The following is an 18,657-nucleotide window of genomic DNA, read 5'->3' on the forward strand; positions in this document are numbered from 1 at the left end:
ATGTTTCGGATTTGCGTAGGCTACATTGTGACAGACAGCAAACGAGCAGGTGATCGAGCAAGCGTCTGATACGAGTGCATTGTGTTCGTATGGAGCCGGAGCGTGTTTGAAGTGAACAGCAGAGAAGAAAGCGCATCCGTAATGGTAGCCTCCGTATCATATCCGGATAAAAAATTAATAAATAAATAAATATATATTTTTGTACCCATGTATAATGGGCACCCCAGATTTTAGGACAATAAATTAGTTAAATTTTGCGCATTATACATGGAAAAAAACGGTATATATATATATATATGAATTACAACTAAAATCGGTAGGGGCATTGATTATCTTATTTATAAAATGACCCAAAACTAGTTAATAGCATAGTAAAGTTATGAACTGAAAATATACTACATTTGCTACTTAAAATGACTTATTTAACAAATAGAGACAAAGACTTGAATCAAAATGTACGCATTAGTGGCACAATGAAATAAGAATGTTCACATAAATAGATGATAGTGTGGAAGAAAGCCATTGCTTGATTTTCCAAATGGCTTCTCCTTCCTCCCTCATGCACAAGGGTGACCACGGACGTGGCCCAAACACAAGCATAAACCCACGGCAAGGCAAGTGTCCCAGCTGTCCTCGGGCGGGCGGGCGCTCCATGGGCTACACCCGCGACTGCTTTTGTTAGTTGAAATGAATACAATCAAACAAGGAAGTAGGACCTGTAAGAAAACGTCAAAGGTGTGAAACACACCTTTCCATTTATTACGCTTTGTAAAACTCAAACGGTCGACCGTGGACCAGTATTCTGTCCGGAAGCAAATGTACAACAGAGCTCGCACCTAAAGGGGAAGGTGGAGAGAATAGTGGGAGCGCACCCAACGGCGAACGGGTTTTCCCACCCGACCGATGACGGGCAGCTTGTGGGCGTAGGCGCGCGGCGGGACGGCCGCCGGAGCCGGCGGGAGGGCAAAGGCGGTCTGGAAAGGTCGACGGCCCCGGCAACTGCGGCCCATTTGTCTGCCGCCGATGAGGAAGGAGAAGACGAGGGGTCGCGCCTGAGGGGAGCTGAAGCGAGCTTTGGGGAAAACGTCGCGAGACGGACCCGACTGCCGCTGGCCCGGCCGCGACGCGGACCATCGCGAGCGCTCCACCGAGGAGGAGGAGGAGCCGGCCGCAGCCCTGGGAGTGGGAAGGCAAAGAAAATCAAAAAGGCTTTTTTGCATCAAGTGCAATGTGGACTTGAAGCATGAGCCTTTTTTCACACAGGCGTGTCAACATGTATTTGGAATCAATTGCATTCAAAAGCGTGATGAGCTTGTCTCGTTTCAAATCGAATGCCACACACTCAAATGTAGTCCCATTTTGGAGCCAAAGGACCCAGAACTAACTCAATGCTTCATTTCGGCTTTGTACCTTCCGGATCCAGTAGCGGCCAGGCTGGGCGGGGCCGGGTCTGTCCGAGGACTGCCGTCGTGCCTGGGACTGATGCTCAGGTTGGCTGTGAGCTGGGGCATCTTGCGCGCCGTGTCGTGATTGGAGGCGGGCCCCGGGGGGTCCTTCCTGGCGTCGCCGGGCCGCGCCGGGTCGCCGGCCGCCGCAGCGGGCCCGCCGCGGAAGCCGGGCCCGCTGCTGAAGCGCACGGCCAGGCTGTCCCCGAAGAAGGAGTAGAGTTCGCAGTACATGGCGGGCAGCGGGACGGGGGCCCAGTCCTCCCACGGGCACCCGCCGCCGCCCGTCTGAAGGTGGCTGGCGATGCCCAGGGCGGCCTCGGACAGATGTTCCGGTGGCGGGCTGAGAGCGGGCGAGCTCACCCCGTAGCCCAGAGCAGCAGCGGCGGCGGAGCCCGGATGGGCACCGGCGCCTCCGTCGGCTACGGCCGCCGGCTGGGACAGCGCCAGCGCTTTCATCTTCAGCAAGCGCTCTACCGCCACCTACAGGACAGACAGGACGATGAAATCGATTGGGGCCGTTTAGCGCCTTTCGGGACCCATTCGGGACTCACCAAGATGGCCCCGTAGACCTTGTGTCCATCTGCTTTGACCTGAGCGTTGGACACAGAGTAGTCGTCTAGCACAGCCTGCAGGTTGGCCCAGTAGGCGGGAAGATGCGGGAACAGAACCCGTTCGACAGCCTGCGGCAAAGGTCACTCACTTCTTCATTGACGTCTTGAATTCATGGAGCGACTCTTTGGCCGGATTTGAACAATATCACAATCAAACCCATTTTGATCTCGTTCAAGGTGAAACAGTTTCACGTAAAGGCCAACGCTTTCATCGTCCGAGAATTGCTCGGTGCACCGGGATTCTTTTTAAACACAATGTTTTGAAATGGAAAATTAAAGCCTAAAATCAGCCGTAGCTAAGGAAGTATCTTCCATGTGATTATGAATCAAGTAGTCAATGAGGTTGACCAATCGGAGCAAAGAAATTGCTGCCAGAAAGCAATGGAGCACGATGGCTGGCGCCCGGCGGAGGAAGTCACCTTCCATCCCAGCGCGTGGAGGCCCACCACAGCGCCGTAGTGGGAGCACAGCGGTCTGACCGGGTCCGACAGAACCTTCTGGAGAGACAGCAGAATCTGGTGGTACAGCCCACTCACCAGATCGCCGTGGGTCCTGGAGGCAAATCGGCCGGGCGGGGCAAGACTTGGAAAACGTAGCACCGACATGTCCTCCCAATCGCAAAGCACCGACCGCTTCAGTCTTTGTGCGCCTCAAATCACAAGTCGCATGCGGTCGGTCGGTCGGTCGGCGGGCCCCCCCACCTACCAGAGGATGTGGCTGAGGAGCAGGGCGGCGTAGTCCCTGAGGGTCCAGTGGTCGTTGAGCGGGTTGATGGAGGCGGCCAGGGGCTCCAGGATGCAGTACATGACGCTGGAGACCAGGCTGCGCACGTACGAGCCCAGGTACAGATAGGGGTTCTGGACCAGGCTCTTCACCATGTGCAGGAGCCTGTTGAGCTGCTCCAGGTCGTGGCTCACCGACTTCACCTGCGAGGACAAAAACACAGTCAGCGTGCAAGCAAACATTGCGCGACGGGCGGGCTGGCTGGCTGGCGGGCGGGCGGCCAGGCGAGCGAGCAAGCGAGCGAGCGGCCTCACCCCGCTGATGACGTAAACAAAGTATGGAAGCAAGGCAGCAATTTTGGAGTTGGAGCGCAGGTCCAGCAGAGCCACCTGGAAGGAGGTCAGAGGTTAGCCCGAGCCCGCCCGACCCGGCCGAGGGCAGACCTTCATGAGGTGGGGGTCGTCTCCCAGGATGGCGCGCGTGACCTGCTGGTAGTACTTGAGCAGCTCCTCCGACAGCGACTGGACCGCCGAGGGAACTTGGGAGAGACGGCGGTTAGCGGCGGCGGCGGCGGGGGCGCTGAGCGGCGCCCCGCTCGGTGTCTTACCCGTTCCTTGGGGTTCCACGTTTCCTTTTCCGTCCAGGTACGACACGCTCACTGGCAAAACAACAGTCGCCAGAGACTTTCAGCAAAGCAAAGACTTTCCTCTTAAAGTTTCTGTCGAATTTGATAAACGTGCAGAGTGGCATGTTTTCTTTTGAATCTTTTGTTCCCCCAAGGAGGTCAGAATGGAATTATGGGCTGAAAATCAGAGTCAAATATTGCATTGGAGAAGGAGCAACGTGACCAGCGGCCCATGGCAATTAAAAAAACTGTGTGAGACTGCTTGAATGCTCCTCATGTACTGTGTGATTTTTTTTTTGCATTTCGTTTAATCATAAAAACAAGAAGTGGGAAAACAAGAAGTGGGGAAACAACGATGAGGGGCAAAGTGTACCTCGAACCATGGTCTCGGCGCAGCCCTTGGGAATGTTGGTGGCCAGGGCCAAGTCGACCAGGTTGACCTCGCGCTCCTCGCTGACGAAAAGCTCCCCTTCTTTCACCGAGCGGAAAGCGAGCGCTTCTTGGGAGCCGTAACCGCAGATGGCCTTGGCAAGGTTCAAACGCTTGGTGTGAGCCGTACACAGCCAGTTGAGCCACGAGTTGGCCGGCCGGCCGGCCAGCCAGCCAGCCAGCTCCACATACCTCCACATTGCTCCAGCGCAGAGCTCTGTTCAAGTCTTCCACTGTCAGCTTCCTTCTCTTCGCATGTCTCATGAAATGAGAGCCGCCCTGTTGTGTTGGAAAAAAAAAGAAAACATCAGTCATTGCTTCAACGGTGTTTAGCGTTATGTTATCACTGTCGTCCATCGCATTCGTACGGAGGGAGACTCTCTCTGTCTCTCTCTCACCTGCGTGGCCTCCCTCAGCCGGTAACACACGTCCTCGGCCAGCAGAGCGGCCACGTCGTCGTCGAGCTCCACGCCGGCGCTCTCGGCCATCAACTTGACGGACTCCCGCGACACTTCGGCGAAGCGTCGCTCGTCTCGCTCCGCCATCCGCAAGTGTGGCAAAAGGTCGTGACGGAAAAACACCTCCATGCATGACATTGTCATTTGGTTTTAGACGACTCTGTTGACAGCTACTTTCAAATCTTGACTTTTTCATGAATGACTGACGACGGATTCAATTGGGTAGGCAAAATGATCATTTCATAGACTTAGCTCCTCACCAACATGGATTATCTATCTTCTCAGGCATTTAGGTGAAATGCACTTCATCTGAAGGTCTTTCAGAATACTAAAGCCAGGATGTCAATATGTCTGCTGTTGCAAACAAATGGTCCCAAGGCACGAGCAAGTATTCTTGCTCTTGAGTACGAATGGCAACAAGCTCAACGGGAAGTTTCAAAAGCTAACCGTCGACCGTTCCAAAGCCTACCCGGCCCGAATCAAGGCCCAAATTCATCGCACGCAGTGCAGCAAGTTCTTCTCCCTCATGCCCATGCTATGCCCCTCTTTTGAATTCTGAATCGTAGCTAGCTTTTCGGGCGCTATTATGCTAGCGCTCGAACACGCTACGGACAACACAAACCATAACAGCTTGCTTTCAATCGTTTGGAAAACACAATCAAAAATCATATCTTAAATCGACATGTTTACTTACTTTGTCACACGGAAGCAAATTGAGGCGGAATACTTCACGTGGAAGCTTTTCTCGGACGTTTCGAGAGCTTAGCACCAGCCATAGCAGTGGCAAGTTCGCAATCGAGCAAGAACCAAGTCGACCGGCCGGTCGCTTCAAAATAAGACAACGCTATCAAAGTAAAAGCAGAGGCTTCCGGTTAGACCAGGGGTGGGCAAACTACGGCCCGCGGGCCACATCCGGCCCACGGGACCGTTTAATCCGGCCCGCCAACCCTGAACAAATTGTATTATTAAACTTTTTTTTTTTTTGTCATTTTGCCTGCAATGACTGCGTTTTCCCAGTAGATGGCGAAGCGCTCGCCTGCGCATTTACTACCGGAAGCCGTGTCAGAAAGCTCGGTGCACACTCACAAGTGCGTGTACGTACTCAGTAGTACGGACTTGGCGCACTCTCGCTCTATTCGTATCAGTCCCGAATTTAGAGCGTGGGCTTTGACGACAGCGTTCTTGTAATTCGCGCGCTGAGCTTTCAGATGCAGTTTTGCGCTAAAGCCACCCACAAACCTTCCCCTGGAATCCTTCCATTAAAATGAGTGGCCCGAAAAAAAGAAGTGAGTGCCGAATGTTAAAAAAGAGTGGCCAATTTGGCTCGACGTACGCGACGTGACGTTCAGCCACATCAACATCAACCCGTCACAGATCAAGGTAAACGGACCAACACCTCGGATCTCGCCTAAGAATTGCCACAACAAATTTTACTCCAGACTATGACGCACTAGCAAAAAAGGGAGACCAACAACACTGTTCCCACTGAAAATGAACGGGAGGCTCTCAAGTTTATTGTAAAAAAATGCATTTTGAATATGATTTGTACACATAGCAGGGATTGAAACTAGCGACCATTCTCATTTTCAAACAATGCAGGATGCTCAAGGACATTGATGCACCACCTATTTGCGACTAATCTTAACCTGTAAAGTTCTTAAGGCTTACTTTAAGCAAGTGTTTCCCGTTTCCTCACCTCTGTTACCAGGTGAGTTAAAACTCTGCTCTGATGTTCAGATACCCCTCACCGTGTTGCTGTTTTGATTAGTTTATTTGGATGTATGCTTTCACCGATTCTTCAAGATGATATATTTGGTCAGAATGTTTGCCGTATGATGTGATCTCATGAGATAAACATCTTTCATTAATCTGACCTGCAGGCATTGAAGTGATGGAGATTGTTATTCATAATAACAGTGTCGTATTTGATGAGAATCACTGATAGCAGTTTTTTAGTGATTTTTTTTTTTTTTTTAATGCTGTTAATAAATGCATTTGTTTTCAAAAAACTTGTTTGGAATATCCATGCTTTACTACCTACTAAAGGCCAAGATCTTTTATGCAATGACCTTTACAGGTCGCTTATATGACTTCACACAACGCCTACGTCCATCTGCTCCTGGTCCGGCCCTCCGGTCCAAATTTAGAACCCAGTTCGGCCCGCGAGTCAAAAAGTTTGCCCACCCCTGGGTTAGACGGACCTACTGCTAAAGTCAGCACACAAATACTGAAAACACCAATTGTGGCATGAAGGGCCCTTAAGCAGCCTTTAGATTCTGTTTTGATCCAAATGCTGGAAAATTATATCACGAAAAAAAAAAAAAAAAGAAAAGACTAAAACGGCCACCTAAAAACTCCTATGTGACAAAAAAGCAGGGTATTAAAATCATTTTATTTGGGTTCGTCTTTCCTCCCAGTATGTTAGCAATTAAATGACACTTGCGATTCAGGATGACTGTCCAACTCGAGCTTAATGGTCGAGAAACACACAAGCTATGCTTAAAAAAAATAAAAATAAAAGCATCGAGAAAAAGCAATCTATGGGTTAAAAAAAAAAAAAATCGTTTTAAAAGCTACTCCGCTTTCAAAAACATTTTGGAGAGTTCAGAATTGATATTGCTCCCACACATTGCAGGCCTTGTTGCTCTCCATCTGCTGCAGTTGCAAGGCCAGCGGGAGCATCAGGTCACCCAGGTCCTGGCTGGAGAAGGTGAAGGCGTTGCGGGGCCGCGGGGAGGCGGAGGGCGACACCGACGGCGACTCCAGAGCGGGCGAGGCCGGGCCGGCGCTGCTCGGGCCGGCGCTTTTCACCGCGCTGGGGACGGCGTGCCGAAAGTGGCATCGCGTGCCGTAAACGCAGAAGCCGAAAGCGCTGAAGGTGTGGCAGAAGGCTTCCCGCCGCCGCCACCGCCCCCGCTGCTGGAGGTTGGCGGCGCTCTTGTCGCACTTTGCCTCCTCCACGTGCAGGAAGTTGCAGCGCGTGCCGTAGGGGCAGATGCCAAAGTTGCTGTAAGTGCGGCAGGGCACGTTCCGGCGGGCGCGGCGCGGAACGGGCCGCTGCTCGGCCGCCCCGTGGACAAAGAGGCAGCGGCTCCCGTAGTAGCAGTAGCCCGCCGAGTGGTAGCTGCGGCACAGCTCCGTCTTGTACTTGGGGTGGCGAAAAGGCACGTGGAGGTCGCGCAGGCCGTGGGCGAAACTGCAGCGCTCGGCATACTTGCAGGAGCCCGTGGAGGCGTAGCGAGCGCAGAGCTCCGTCTTGTAGCGGGTGGAGCACACCCACGGGAGTTGGGGCAACGGGGGGTCAGAAACGGGGAGGAGGGCCTGGGCCAGGGAAAGAGCGCCGTCGTCACCGTCCGCACTGGTCCCCTCTTCGCCGGAGAGCAGCAGGTTGGCTACCGGCTCCTCGTCTTGGCCGGTGGGAAGGAGCAAGTCACCGCTCACCTGTGACAGATAAAAAGGCTCAAACTCAGGTGTGCTCATTCCATGCAAAACGCCATTCATGGGCTGACAAAACTATCATTCTTGCTCAGTGCTAGCAAATCATACAGGCAGACATAAGACTCACTCAGTGGTCTCGATCCTCTTGCCAAACCCTCAACTACCGAGTCAGTTGTGAAACTCGCCACACGTGCATGACTATTACGCTGCATCCCGGTGGTCAAGATACGCCCAGTTAGTCATTTCACTCAATCATGCCAGTTACACCCCAACCCTCAAAAAAATCTGAAACTTCAAAATTAAATCAACGTTGACACCTTTTCATACAACAAATATTGTGAGATCATAATACTCAACAATTTGTGCAGGCGTAGTGATTGCAAAACCAAAGCGCCCAAAACCGACATTTACTCGAAATATTTAGAAATCTTGACGCAGAACAAGCCGATTCATGTCCGCTAGAGGGCAGAAGACAGCTCGTCTTGAAGTCGAATCAATGTTGCTTTTTCAAGACAATTGTTCAAATAGGAAATTCAACGAAAATATGCCTTTGTTATAATTCTTCCATCGAACAAAACAAAACCGTTTTAGAATGACTTACCCCAATCATGGCTGCGCGCGGTTACCACGCTACTTGCTCGTGATTGATGGGTGACCCCGCCTCAGTTAATTAGGCACAGGATACGACTTTTTCAAAATCAATCGTGGTTATTTACATGGGGGATGGCACGGACGCCAAAACGTCCGCTCTTCTGTCACAAAGTCGCAAGCGGAAAATGGTCAACTCTGCACGTGGTGGAGAACACGACCCGAAAGTCCCGCCAAATTACTATCTGGTGTGCGCGAGGGGTCACGTGACCGTGGACCAACCAGGTGCTCTGCTTTTGTCACGTGGTGCACGGACCAACGACCCAGGGACCGATTATGCATAGCCACATTTATATATACACATATACATACATAACTATATATACACATATAAATATATACACACACACACATATATATATATATATACACACACACACACACACACAGTTTGTGATGCACGCAAGACAACACTTTTTAATAAGCAAACAAGGAGGTATAAAAGGAACAAAGGCAACCTTCAACACCTTTAAGTCACGGCAAATTAAGAAAAACTTGCGTGACCAAAAAGAAAAAGAAACTTTATTTCTTTTGTCATCAAGAAAGATTACAGGATAAAGAGACGCTGGAATAATCATAAAAAACCATTTGTCGCATATTTCTCTTGCTGCCTATACAAAATGTCATTCCCCGCCCACCAACACACACACACGCGCACACACTTTTTTGAAGGGTCTGGCCCCCTGCCCAATGACATCTCAAAATTTGCAGCAACAACAACAACAACCTAACTGTACTTCAGTGATGTACTTCAGTTTGTAGAAAAAAGAAAACATTTGCAATAATGCAGTTATCCACTTGCCTGATCTTTACAGACGGGTATTTGCTACAAACACAGCCATTTCTTCTTTTTTTTTCTCCCCCTCTTTTTGATTTTTTTGAGGAAAGATAAACTCCACATTGGGACCAAAGCTGCTTGAGAAAAAAAAGAATCATTGCTATCCCCAAGTGCTGTGGAATCCAGGGATTAGGATGATCCAATTGTCTTTGTAAAAAAAGTATTTGGGGTGGGCTTTGAGATAGAAAAGTGAAAGAGAGTGGAGGGTCCTGAACAATTATTGGATAGTGCCGCCGGCTGTTCAAGCGAGCACAAAACAAGCCGGTGTTATTGTATGCTATGCAATGCCTGGCTGGCTGGGATATCTGGCACAGGTTGGCAAGCTGTCCGCTGCTTGCCGGCCGGCCGGCCGGCCGGCCAACCGCGTACGGGGGCCAAAGTTTGAAGTGTTTAGACTAGAGCTTCACTTTGAGCAGAGATAGCGACGATGCACGCACACATTGACACACGGTGTGCTTTACCATCCAAAATTGTTTCAGGGAGAAAACATTTTCCACTTAAATTACACATTTAAAAGCCAGTGGGGTGTTACAAAATAATTCAGGACCTGGAATAAAATCTTACAAAGCCTGAGCTGCGGGAGGGATCCTTGGTGGGGAACTAAAAAAAAAAAGAGAAAAGTATGGACACAGACCGCTGCTATCCTGTTAAGAAAAGCGACCGGCCGGCCGGCCGGCCCGCCCGCCATTCAGTCCTCGAGGACGATGGGTTCGCTGGTGCTGGACGGGAGCAAGGGCAGGGCCAGGGGGCGAGGGGGCGGCGGCGGCAGCTTGAGCCGCACGGGAAGGTGAGGTTTCCGAGCCGCCCGGCGCATCTCCGATTGAGTCAGATGTTTCCTTAGTGCTCTGTGTGTGTGTGGGGGGGGGAGACATTTGTCAAGTATATCTTGTGCTCAATGGGCTCGGGTCGGGCTCCATTTGGGAGTACCTGGTGTCTTTTGTAGCCACGAAGACAACAGGGTTGGGGGCTTCTCCCTGGCTGACCTTCTGACGCTTGATGACAGACTGGGAGGTGGTCCTCATGCCTGAAGTGTAGGCCCTCCCGTTGGCCGAGTAGGCCGTTCCCGAGCCCTGTCCAAAGCAAAGGGCAATTTGAGTCGGACGTGGCCGGCGCGGGACGGCCGGCGCGCCAGCGAGGACGCTCACGCTGTCAAAGCCCCTCTTTCCCAGCAGGCCTTGGCCCGCTCTAGGCTGGCTGGCCTGGTTCCTGTTGATGGGCGTGGGGGGTCCCCTGGACGCTTTCAGCTTGAGAGGAGCGGCGATGGCTGCAGACAAGCAAACAAACAAACCCAAAACATCGGATTTCATCCCAAGGCAAGGCAGCATGTGGCACAAAAGACATTTAAAGGGAAAATAATCTGGCAAAAACTAAAGCGTGTCCCTCATTTCAAGTCAAAAGCAGTTGAGTAAAATGACCCGTTGGGGAAAAGTCAATGATAGAAATGGCACTTATGGGGGGGCATCCACACTTTCTTCCATTTGCGTGCAGCGTAACAGCTAAATGCCGACGCACCGGCATTGCTGGGAACTCTGGCCTCCACCCGGGTTGGCTGATCTCCGAGCCCCAATGGGCTCGGCGTGTATTTGGGACCCGAGCCGTTTCCTACGCTCCGGCTACTCTTACCCAAGTCCTTCACGATGTTGGCCAGCGACGGTCGGGGGACCAGCTTGCTCTTCAGGGGAGTTTTTGTGGCTTTGGGCAACCGGATCATACCTGAGGAGAGCAGAGTCAAAGGTGGATCCCGAGGCTGGAGCCGGCCGCGCGCACGCGGGTGGACGTACACTCGGCTTTGACGGCATTGGCGTTGATGGAGGCGTAGGGGCGCCGCGCCGCCCGCCGAGGCTGCAGGATGTCCTGGCAGACCCGGCGGGCCACGCGGGTCAGCTTGGTGGTCTGCAGGATGAACGTTTGGCGGTTCTTGGCCAGCAGCTTGGCGCGGCCCTCGTTGCGCGTGAATGGCGACAGGCCCTGGACCTCCTGGCGGGTCATGTGACTGCGCGGCCCTGACTCCTGAAAGGCAGGAGGACAATGGAATGGGTGCGTGCTTAGGGACCGCGAGGTGTGCGTGCGTGCGCGCGTTGGGGCGACATACGGAGCCGGTCCGGGCGGCGCCCTCGAGCTGCGTCGGGGTCTTTAAGCCGCCGTATTTTTTCCAGTAGATCCAGCAGGAGGCGCACAGTCGGCATTGCATGTTGGGGGGCCCCCAGGCGTACCACTGAGGCGACTGGGCCGCTGGCACAAAAGACATCAAAGAGTTTCTCTTCAACTTTATTTCGCCTCCGACGGGAAATGAAAAAAATCTTTAGAATTTGATTTGTATTCTGGCTCACCTGGAGAATTTTTCTCTTATGACAACTTATTTGTACACTCTTAACTTACTTTGGACTTTCAGCATTTTCAGCGCGGGTAGAGCGGAAAAGGAAACATGCAACGCTTGCTTCAATTTCGTATTTGACGCTAAAGTTAACAAAGGAGACGCGTCGGCACAGATAATACGGCTGGCTGCGTGTCGGTCGGGCGTGCGTGGGTGCGTGCGGCACCTGAGGCGGCTACAGGAGTCCGATTGGTAACAAAGTCCCAGTTTACTGGAAGAGCCATTCATTCCTAAAAGAATCCATTCAAGGCGGTCGAAAAGCAACACGTTTCCTCTTTTCAATGACCAACTGAAGAAAAAAGGACAAGCCACGACGAGGCCTGACTTACTGTGACAACTCTCGCAGTTGAGTCCTTTCTGGAAGCCGGCGGCGGTGGCGCCGGCGCCGGTGGCGGCGCCGTTCACGCCCGGCTTGCTCCCCGGCACCATGATCTGATTGGGGTTGGGCTTGGTGCTGGTCAGAAAAAAAGGTTTTTTTTCTTTTTTTCTTCTGCCGTGATGCCGCAGTGACTGGCAATACTCACTAGGTGGGGATGTAGACCTGCTTCAGCTTACTGTCCGCCTCGGCCGCCTTCAGTCGTTTCTGAGGAGGAGGCAAGAAACGCTCGCTTTGTGGCCTCGGAGCGGCGTCAAACCACGACGGGCTGTTTACCTGCTGGATGTAGCGGTCTGTGGTCTTCCACATGTAGTAGAACTGGACCACGCTGGCTAAAGACTTCCAAGGGAGCTGCACAGCACAGCACAGCAAAATAAAGAAATGAAAGAGCAGGCAGGCCAGGACCAAAGTGCAGATGAACCCTTTCATATCAAGTTGAGCGTCGGCCAAAAGCTTTTTGCAGGCTAAATGACTTTCTTGGGATTCAAATGAATTTGCTGGCGAACTTGCGATTACATTTGAGGCCATCTCAGCCCCGGTGCACTTTTTTTTTTTTTTTTTGCTGCTTACAAAGTCCTGGCGGATGTCGTTGAAGTCTTTGCCGTATTTCTCCAGCGCCTCTTCAAACAACATGGCCTCGGAGGCGCTCCACTCCTCCATCTCGTCGCGACAGAGCACGGGGCCGCCCTGGGGCACCAGCGTGGACATGGCCTTGGCCAAGTCGTAATGGTTCTTCTGCAGCGTGTCCATGGCGTGGAACTGCACACAAGAGACATTGCGGCGCAATGAGGGCTTAGAAGCGTCCGTCCGCCTGGCTTATTCCAGTGATTCCGGCCGGCCGGCCGGCCAACGTCTCACCAGCGTGATGTCTCGAGAAGCCGCCGCCGCGCTCATGTGCAGGCTGGGCTGGCGGATGGAGCTGCTGCAGTCCAGAGCCCGAGCGAAGGTGCCCACCGCCCTGTGAACAACAAGTCAAAGAGGGAGGCGAGGGAGATTCTCAAAGTCATCCGTTACTCACGCCGCCGTTAGTTGCTAATTGGGCTTGGGTCATTTACCTTGCCACCACCAGAAACTGGTCAATCTGGGGGTCTTTGAGTTGGTTGTCAGGGTCCCACACCTTGGTCTCCAGCTTCTCCTGGATGCGGCCATCCAATTCTCCTGAGATTAAAAAGAAAAGAAAAGAAATGGATTTGAGGAAGAGCGGCGCGGGCGCATTTGGCTCCTCACCCTCCGCCAGCTTGTCGGGCACATCCGCCTGGTACTTGGAGCCCACCCTGATCTCTCCCTGGTCGGCCAACAGGGTTTTTTGGACCGGGTCGAACACCAATGAATAGAAGAAACAGTCCTGAAAAGAAAGCCGGAAGATTGGGAGGGGGGGGGAGGTTTGCTGTGCTTCAAACAAAGCCAGCATCAGAGGCAAGACAAAGCAAAGCCAGTTGAGGAGTGAAATGCTCTCCAGGCTCCTCTCACCTCTTTCTCCAAGTATCCTGCCAAGACATCAGTTTCATTGAGGAGGGTGACGTTGCACTTGCCCCTGGGGGGAGAGAGTAGACGGTCAGGCAGCAGGCGTAAGGGTCAGGCAGCAGGCACAAGGGTCAGGCAGCAGGCATAAGGGTCAGGCAGCAGGCACAAGGGTCAGGCGGCCACGGCAGCACAGGCACTACCTGATGTGAGTGGCCGGTAGCGACTCAAACTGGCGCGAGAGGAACAGCTCCCGGTGCTTGAGTTGGTGCTTCTGTGGCTCGGCCAGCGCCGGCTGCTTGGACTCCTCCTCAAATTCCCCTTCAAATGACAACGGCATTTTCATTTGCACTCCAACTTTGCGCCTCTTTTTCACACAAGTATCCAACCGTACCACCTCTGTCCGGAACGTACCATTTTGCTATTTGTGGTAAGCCCAAGGGGGCGGCGCCATTATCGCCTGCTCCATCTCTGGCAGGACTCCGCCCCTGCGCTCCGCTACGGGAAACCCCGTCCGTCAGCGAGGGGGCAAGCCCGCCCGCCCGCCCGCGCTCGCACACACATTGGAGGAGGGACGCTACTTGGGCTACACCCCCTTTTCTGTTAACCTCTCACCCCCCACCGCCGTCCAGCTAGTCCCTGCCAGACAATGTCGGAAACCCTGTGTACCGAACTCGAGGTGCAACCCCCCCCAACATGTATCCTAACTTGCGCTGCGCACACACACACACAGAGCAGCACACTCCATCTAAGGAATACGCACACACACTTTCCACAAGGTCCTGTGGCAGCGCACAAAAAAGGGCCTTTTGTTCCGCCACATGCGACCAAGCGTACTTATTTGTTCTTATAGACGAGCAGCCCAACTGGCACGACGGAGGACCCAGATTTGGAAATCTCAAACCCATATTAACGACGGTGTCCTCGTGTGACCGACCGGCCAACAGTACAGTGGATGCTTCGATTTTGGAGGCGGGCACGTCTTTGTCTGAGGCGGGCGGGTGGGCGGGCGGTGCATCCTTTGGGGGGGGGGGGGGGGGTCTTCCTCGCTAATGAGCAAATGTGCTCAGCCTCCGGTGGGCCGTATGTCAAAAGCAAAATAAGCCCGCCCAAACTCCTTATATCACACCCACACAAGACAAAAGAAGTGAAGGCGTCCTGGAGAAGAAGAGCGCAGCAAAGGCGCCGGCCGGGACGGGACGCATGTTGACAAAGGATCCAGTTCGACTTTCATTTGAAGGCATTTTTGAGGCGCGACTTCCTCAAGGCGTGTGACACCACCGTCCAACAGCTTCTTCTTTTCAGCTTTCATTTCTTTGAAAATGCTCAATCTTGTCGCGCTCAGGCCGACCCGACTCGGCATATGTCGCCGCGGACGCGAGGCGACTCGGCGGCGGTTCGAGTAGCGGCGGGCGCAACTTACTTGCGTTGCTGTCGGCGAGAGCGTTGAGGTTGCCGGAGATGTCTCGCCGTCTGAAGAGACATACCACCTTGGCCTCCACGTTCCCGTTGGCCGTCTGCACAAAAGACGGCCAAATTTGCACAAGAAACACATCTCCGTTTAAGAAGTTCAAAAAGGCCAAACGATCAACCCAAATTAAAAGCAATTCTGCCACTTTTGTCTCTCCGTCTATCTACGCCAGCGCCTTCCGGTGGCACGCACAAAAGATGAAATGTCTGTGCGGCGGTCTTCCAGTCTCAGGGCGGACAGTAGGCCACTGAGCTGGAGGAGGCTCCCGCGCCAGTGTTGGGCCAAACCGGATGTGTGCGTTTGTGTGGCACCACGGCACCTTGTTGAGCTCTTCTATCCTGCGGATCAGGTACGGGTTGCTGGAGGAGTTCTCAAAGTAGACGTAATCTGGAAGGAGGGAAACACACAGCAAGAGGTGAAGCAGACCTACGTCCAACCAGCAAGCGGGTGGAGACGTGGGATTCTTTCAAACGTCGTTTGCGCGTCGACAAATTGGACTCGCAAATCGCTCTCCGCATATCGCTGGCCAAATGTTAGCACGAATCACCCCGAAAGCTAAAAAATGCTGATTTATGCCACACAATGACAACAACTTTTTTCTCACTGTGTTGTAAAATGAAATAGTCATCTCTGGTTTAGGGCGACTAATTGGTTCCAGGAGCACCCGCGATAAGAGGAAATACGCAAAGTAGTGTCACCTTCTCGTTTTTAACAGTTTTTGCGTATCAATAAATGTATATGAAACCATACAAGTACATATCCTCTTATTTATTGTATTATTTGTTTATTTATTATTTATTCATCACTCTTATTATTTATTGTTTGTGCCTTCTTGTTTTTATTTTGTGTCGTCTACTTGTATGTCTATCGTGTACTATGTCTCGTCACCGTGGGATCGAGGAAACGGAATTTCGGTTTCTTTCGTGTGTCTTGACATGAAGCGGACTTTGACGTCATCATTACAACATTAAAGAATAGTTTCAAACATGTAAACATTATATTAATAGTGTAAATGACATACAGAAAATAATATCAATATGATACGTATGTTTTTACAACTTTTTTATAACAAGTGTATATACGGTAAATATCTTTTTAAAACTCTTTTATTATTATCATTCTAACTTTTTTTTATAACAAGGTACAATACAATACTGTAAATATGTTTTTAGAACTCTTATTATACTAACAACTTTTATTTTTACATTTTATAAAAAAAACACGATGCACCGAAGCCTCGATAAATGATATAGCGAGGGATCACTGTACCGGAGGCCAAAAAAATCTGAATTTCACTCCGATTGATGGCTTATTGGAAGGAAACAAAATGTCCAGGCCCTCATCTCATCCAAAAAACGGACCAATCAAAGGCAAGAATGTCAGAGTCAGCCAAGTTATTTCTTCGGTTTTATGAAGAAAAAATAAATAAAAATAGTCGCGATTTGCTTGCAGAGTTAACGAGCCCACCTATTTGAAGGTCATTGGGGCCAGTCCTTTTTTTCCCCTCCTCCTCTGTGAGCGAGCAGAGAGGGGACGGACGGCTGAGAAGTTACGCGTGGAGATGGAGGGCGACAAAAGAAACACGGCAAATACGGACAAACCACATTGAAGTTAAGCTCAGAATTTGGCTTTCTTAAACAATCGAGCTGGTGGCGCCTATCCCGGCCGGCCCCAACGTCGATTAAAAGAACTGCCGAAGGGTTTTTGACTGACTATCGTTTGACTGGTCGCTCTGTTCATGAACGCATATTGCTATATTCAATTATAAAAAAGACAAGCAAGCAGTCCCGAGATTTGGTCCATGAGTCTTTGAAGAAGAAGAAAAAAATCGCTCTTTTTGTTCACGCTGTCAGAATCTAACACTGGCCCACGCACGCTTCGAGGCGCCGTTGTCATTTCAACGAGTGCTTACGTTGACGTTAAAATGAGAAAACCTAGAATTCTACACATGAAGATAGACGACTTTGACTGCGCACCCACTAAAGTGCATTGGGTAGGCAAGTCGGTCGGGTGGGTCGTTGAGCGCCGGCCGGTGTCCTACACGTTTTCTACGTCTCCTTGTTGCAACACACCTAATTGGAATGATCAGCAAGATCTGGAGAAGCCGGATAACAATCGGGAGGACCGGAGACTTGCTTTGAATTCGCCATTTGCAGCAGACTCAGCTCAGCTTGGTTGCTTTTAGTTGAAGTCTGTTGAGAAGTTTCCTTTGGACAAAAGTAGTGCTTTGCTGCCGCCACTTTGTACAATTCAGATGAAATCTTTATACTCAGGGACTGTAACAATTCTGTATACAACAGTCATATGTGAACTAAAGCCAGTGGCAAAACCTAAGCCGCATCTATCAGTTCAGCCTACGGGGCATTGTCAAAGCAAAGCTAATGCTAACTAGCACCATGTGTAATGCGTCCACTTCAGGCCGATGTTGCAAATCAATAAAATGGTCGTGTTAATACGCCGAATTGAATGTTCTAACCAGAGAGGGACCCTCGTAGTAGGTTCCCGATAACTTTCGGCGGACAACGAATGGAATTCGGAAGTTGACCTTTTGCAAGACTTGGGCGCACTTTAGCGCTGTAAAATGTCCCCTCGGGTGGATTTTGGATCACAAAGGCGTCTTTTCAACTGCTAGTGAATGGGCTACGTCTTTTCAATAGTTGACTGGAATTGGAAAGTAGACGGTGCGGTGCCTACGTTTAGCCTAGCAAGCACTAGCGGGGATTAGCGGCTAGCTCACAGACAGCTAGCGCGTAGCTAAGCTAACGTGCAGCCAGAAGGAACAACCACGCTGGAGGGAGGAGGTGGGGAGTGGTGGGGTGTTCAAAAATGAACAAAAATTAAATGAAATAAGACAACTTACCTCCCACTCGATACATGTTGGCCGCCATTCTTTAGTAATGAGCTCTGGGTTAATGCGAAGAGATGGTCTGCGGGGCTCTGTTTTAGTCCATTTATAGACGCCCGCGTCGTGAGACAAAGCCGGCCGGCTCCGGGGCACAACAAGCCGAGTGAGTGGCGGTTTAAAAAAAAAAAGGAAAAAAAAGTTGAAAGTTTCCGTCACGAAACGCTCCTCCAAAACATTGGTCTTGAATTTGCTCCCTCACGACAATCGTCTCCTTCTCCCCCACCACCTCCTCCTCCTCCGCGGCCGCCGCCTTCTCACTCGCTCATTCACACGTCTGTCTCGACCTCCACTCTTCCGCTCATCCTCCGCTCAGCAGATCTTCGTCCATCTTCTTCTTCTTGGTCTTCACCGTCACTCGATTACACACGCTCGTCGTCATCTTCGGAAATGTTCGGCAAACGTCGGAAACGTCATCTCGACCAGGCAGTTACGGAAATAATAATAATACTGTAGAAAGCGTGTTTCATTTTTTTTTTTTTTAACATTATTGACCTCTGACATAAATTAGAAAAAAAAAGCCTCCAAAACATCTTTTTGAATAGCATTTTCAATATGTTCACATCACAATTACATTTCCATAGCTTACATCGCATAAATGCCCACATTATATTTGTACGTTGATGGGAAAACTGGCGGGGGAAAAAAATCCAACAAACAGGAAAAGTTTCGACTCAGAATATGCATAAAAATGACAACATTGCTCATTTTTTATTGCTAATGACAGTAAATTAAAGAGGATTCAGGCATTTACGCTATTAGGCTAACGAATTGAAAAATTGGTCATCAGAATACATACGTGCAACTTAAGTTGAGGGTGTTTTTCAACTTAGACGATATAAAAAAAAAGAAAAG

At 51.0% G+C, this 18,657-nt stretch overlaps 3 protein-coding genes across 9 annotated transcripts; all 3 read right to left on the reverse strand.

Moving 5' to 3' along the window:
• Nucleotides 1-710: 710 nt before the first annotated feature.
• taf6l (TAF6-like RNA polymerase II, p300/CBP-associated factor (PCAF)-associated factor) lies at nt 711-5,146 on the reverse strand. Of its 6 annotated transcripts, none has more exons than XM_061272336.1 (11): nt 4,989-5,146; nt 4,235-4,417; nt 4,029-4,115; nt 3,781-3,931; nt 3,226-3,440; nt 3,097-3,171; nt 2,765-2,985; nt 2,479-2,641; nt 2,000-2,128; nt 1,411-1,928; nt 711-1,176 (listed from the first exon to the last, which is right to left on the reverse strand). In XM_061272336.1, the coding sequence occupies exons 2-11, from the start codon at nt 4,379-4,381 to the stop codon at nt 837-839; spliced, it is 2,046 nt and encodes a 681-aa protein (XP_061128320.1). In that variant the 5' UTR covers nt 4,382-4,417; nt 4,989-5,146; the 3' UTR covers nt 711-836. The 6 variants fall into 6 exon arrangements, with proteins under 6 accessions (XP_061128320.1, XP_061128473.1, XP_061128560.1 ...); XM_061272489.1 differs by having other exon boundaries at nt 3,226-3,320; nt 3,390-3,440; nt 4,235-5,122; XM_061272576.1 differs by having other exon boundaries at nt 2,479-2,611; nt 3,226-3,320; nt 3,390-3,440; nt 4,235-5,120.
• A 1,698-nt stretch (nt 5,147-6,844) lies between these two features.
• cth1 (cysteine three histidine 1) lies at nt 6,845-8,342 on the reverse strand. Its single transcript, XM_061285816.1, has 2 exons — nt 8,334-8,342; nt 6,845-7,735 (listed from the first exon to the last, which is right to left on the reverse strand). The coding sequence occupies exons 1-2, from the start codon at nt 8,340-8,342 to the stop codon at nt 6,899-6,901; spliced, it is 846 nt and encodes a 281-aa protein (XP_061141800.1). The 3' UTR covers nt 6,845-6,898.
• A 538-nt stretch (nt 8,343-8,880) lies between these two features.
• On the reverse strand, nt 8,881-18,178 carry mta2 (metastasis associated 1 family, member 2). 2 transcript variants are annotated; one of them, XM_061283546.1, is made up of 18 exons: nt 17,761-18,177; nt 15,220-15,287; nt 14,853-14,946; nt 13,633-13,750; nt 13,439-13,502; nt 13,196-13,313; nt 13,024-13,126; nt 12,827-12,926; nt 12,539-12,727; nt 12,245-12,319; nt 12,117-12,175; nt 11,922-12,046; nt 11,311-11,450; nt 11,000-11,228; nt 10,842-10,931; nt 10,364-10,482; nt 10,146-10,288; nt 8,881-10,063 (listed from the first exon to the last, which is right to left on the reverse strand). In XM_061283546.1, exons 1-18 carry the CDS (start codon nt 17,786-17,788, stop codon nt 9,907-9,909), a joined length of 2,019 nt encoding a protein of 672 aa, XP_061139530.1. In that variant the 5' UTR covers nt 17,789-18,177; the 3' UTR covers nt 8,881-9,906. The 2 variants fall into 2 exon arrangements, with proteins under 2 accessions (XP_061139530.1, XP_061139519.1); XM_061283535.1 differs by having other exon boundaries at nt 13,024-13,313; nt 17,761-18,178.
• Between the last annotated feature and the right edge of the window lie 479 nt (nt 18,179-18,657).

The sequence above is a fragment of the Syngnathus typhle genome, linkage group LG1, assembly GCF_033458585.1.
Source record: "Syngnathus typhle isolate RoL2023-S1 ecotype Sweden linkage group LG1, RoL_Styp_1.0, whole genome shotgun sequence".
Lineage (NCBI taxonomy): Eukaryota > Metazoa > Chordata > Actinopteri > Syngnathiformes > Syngnathidae > Syngnathus > Syngnathus typhle.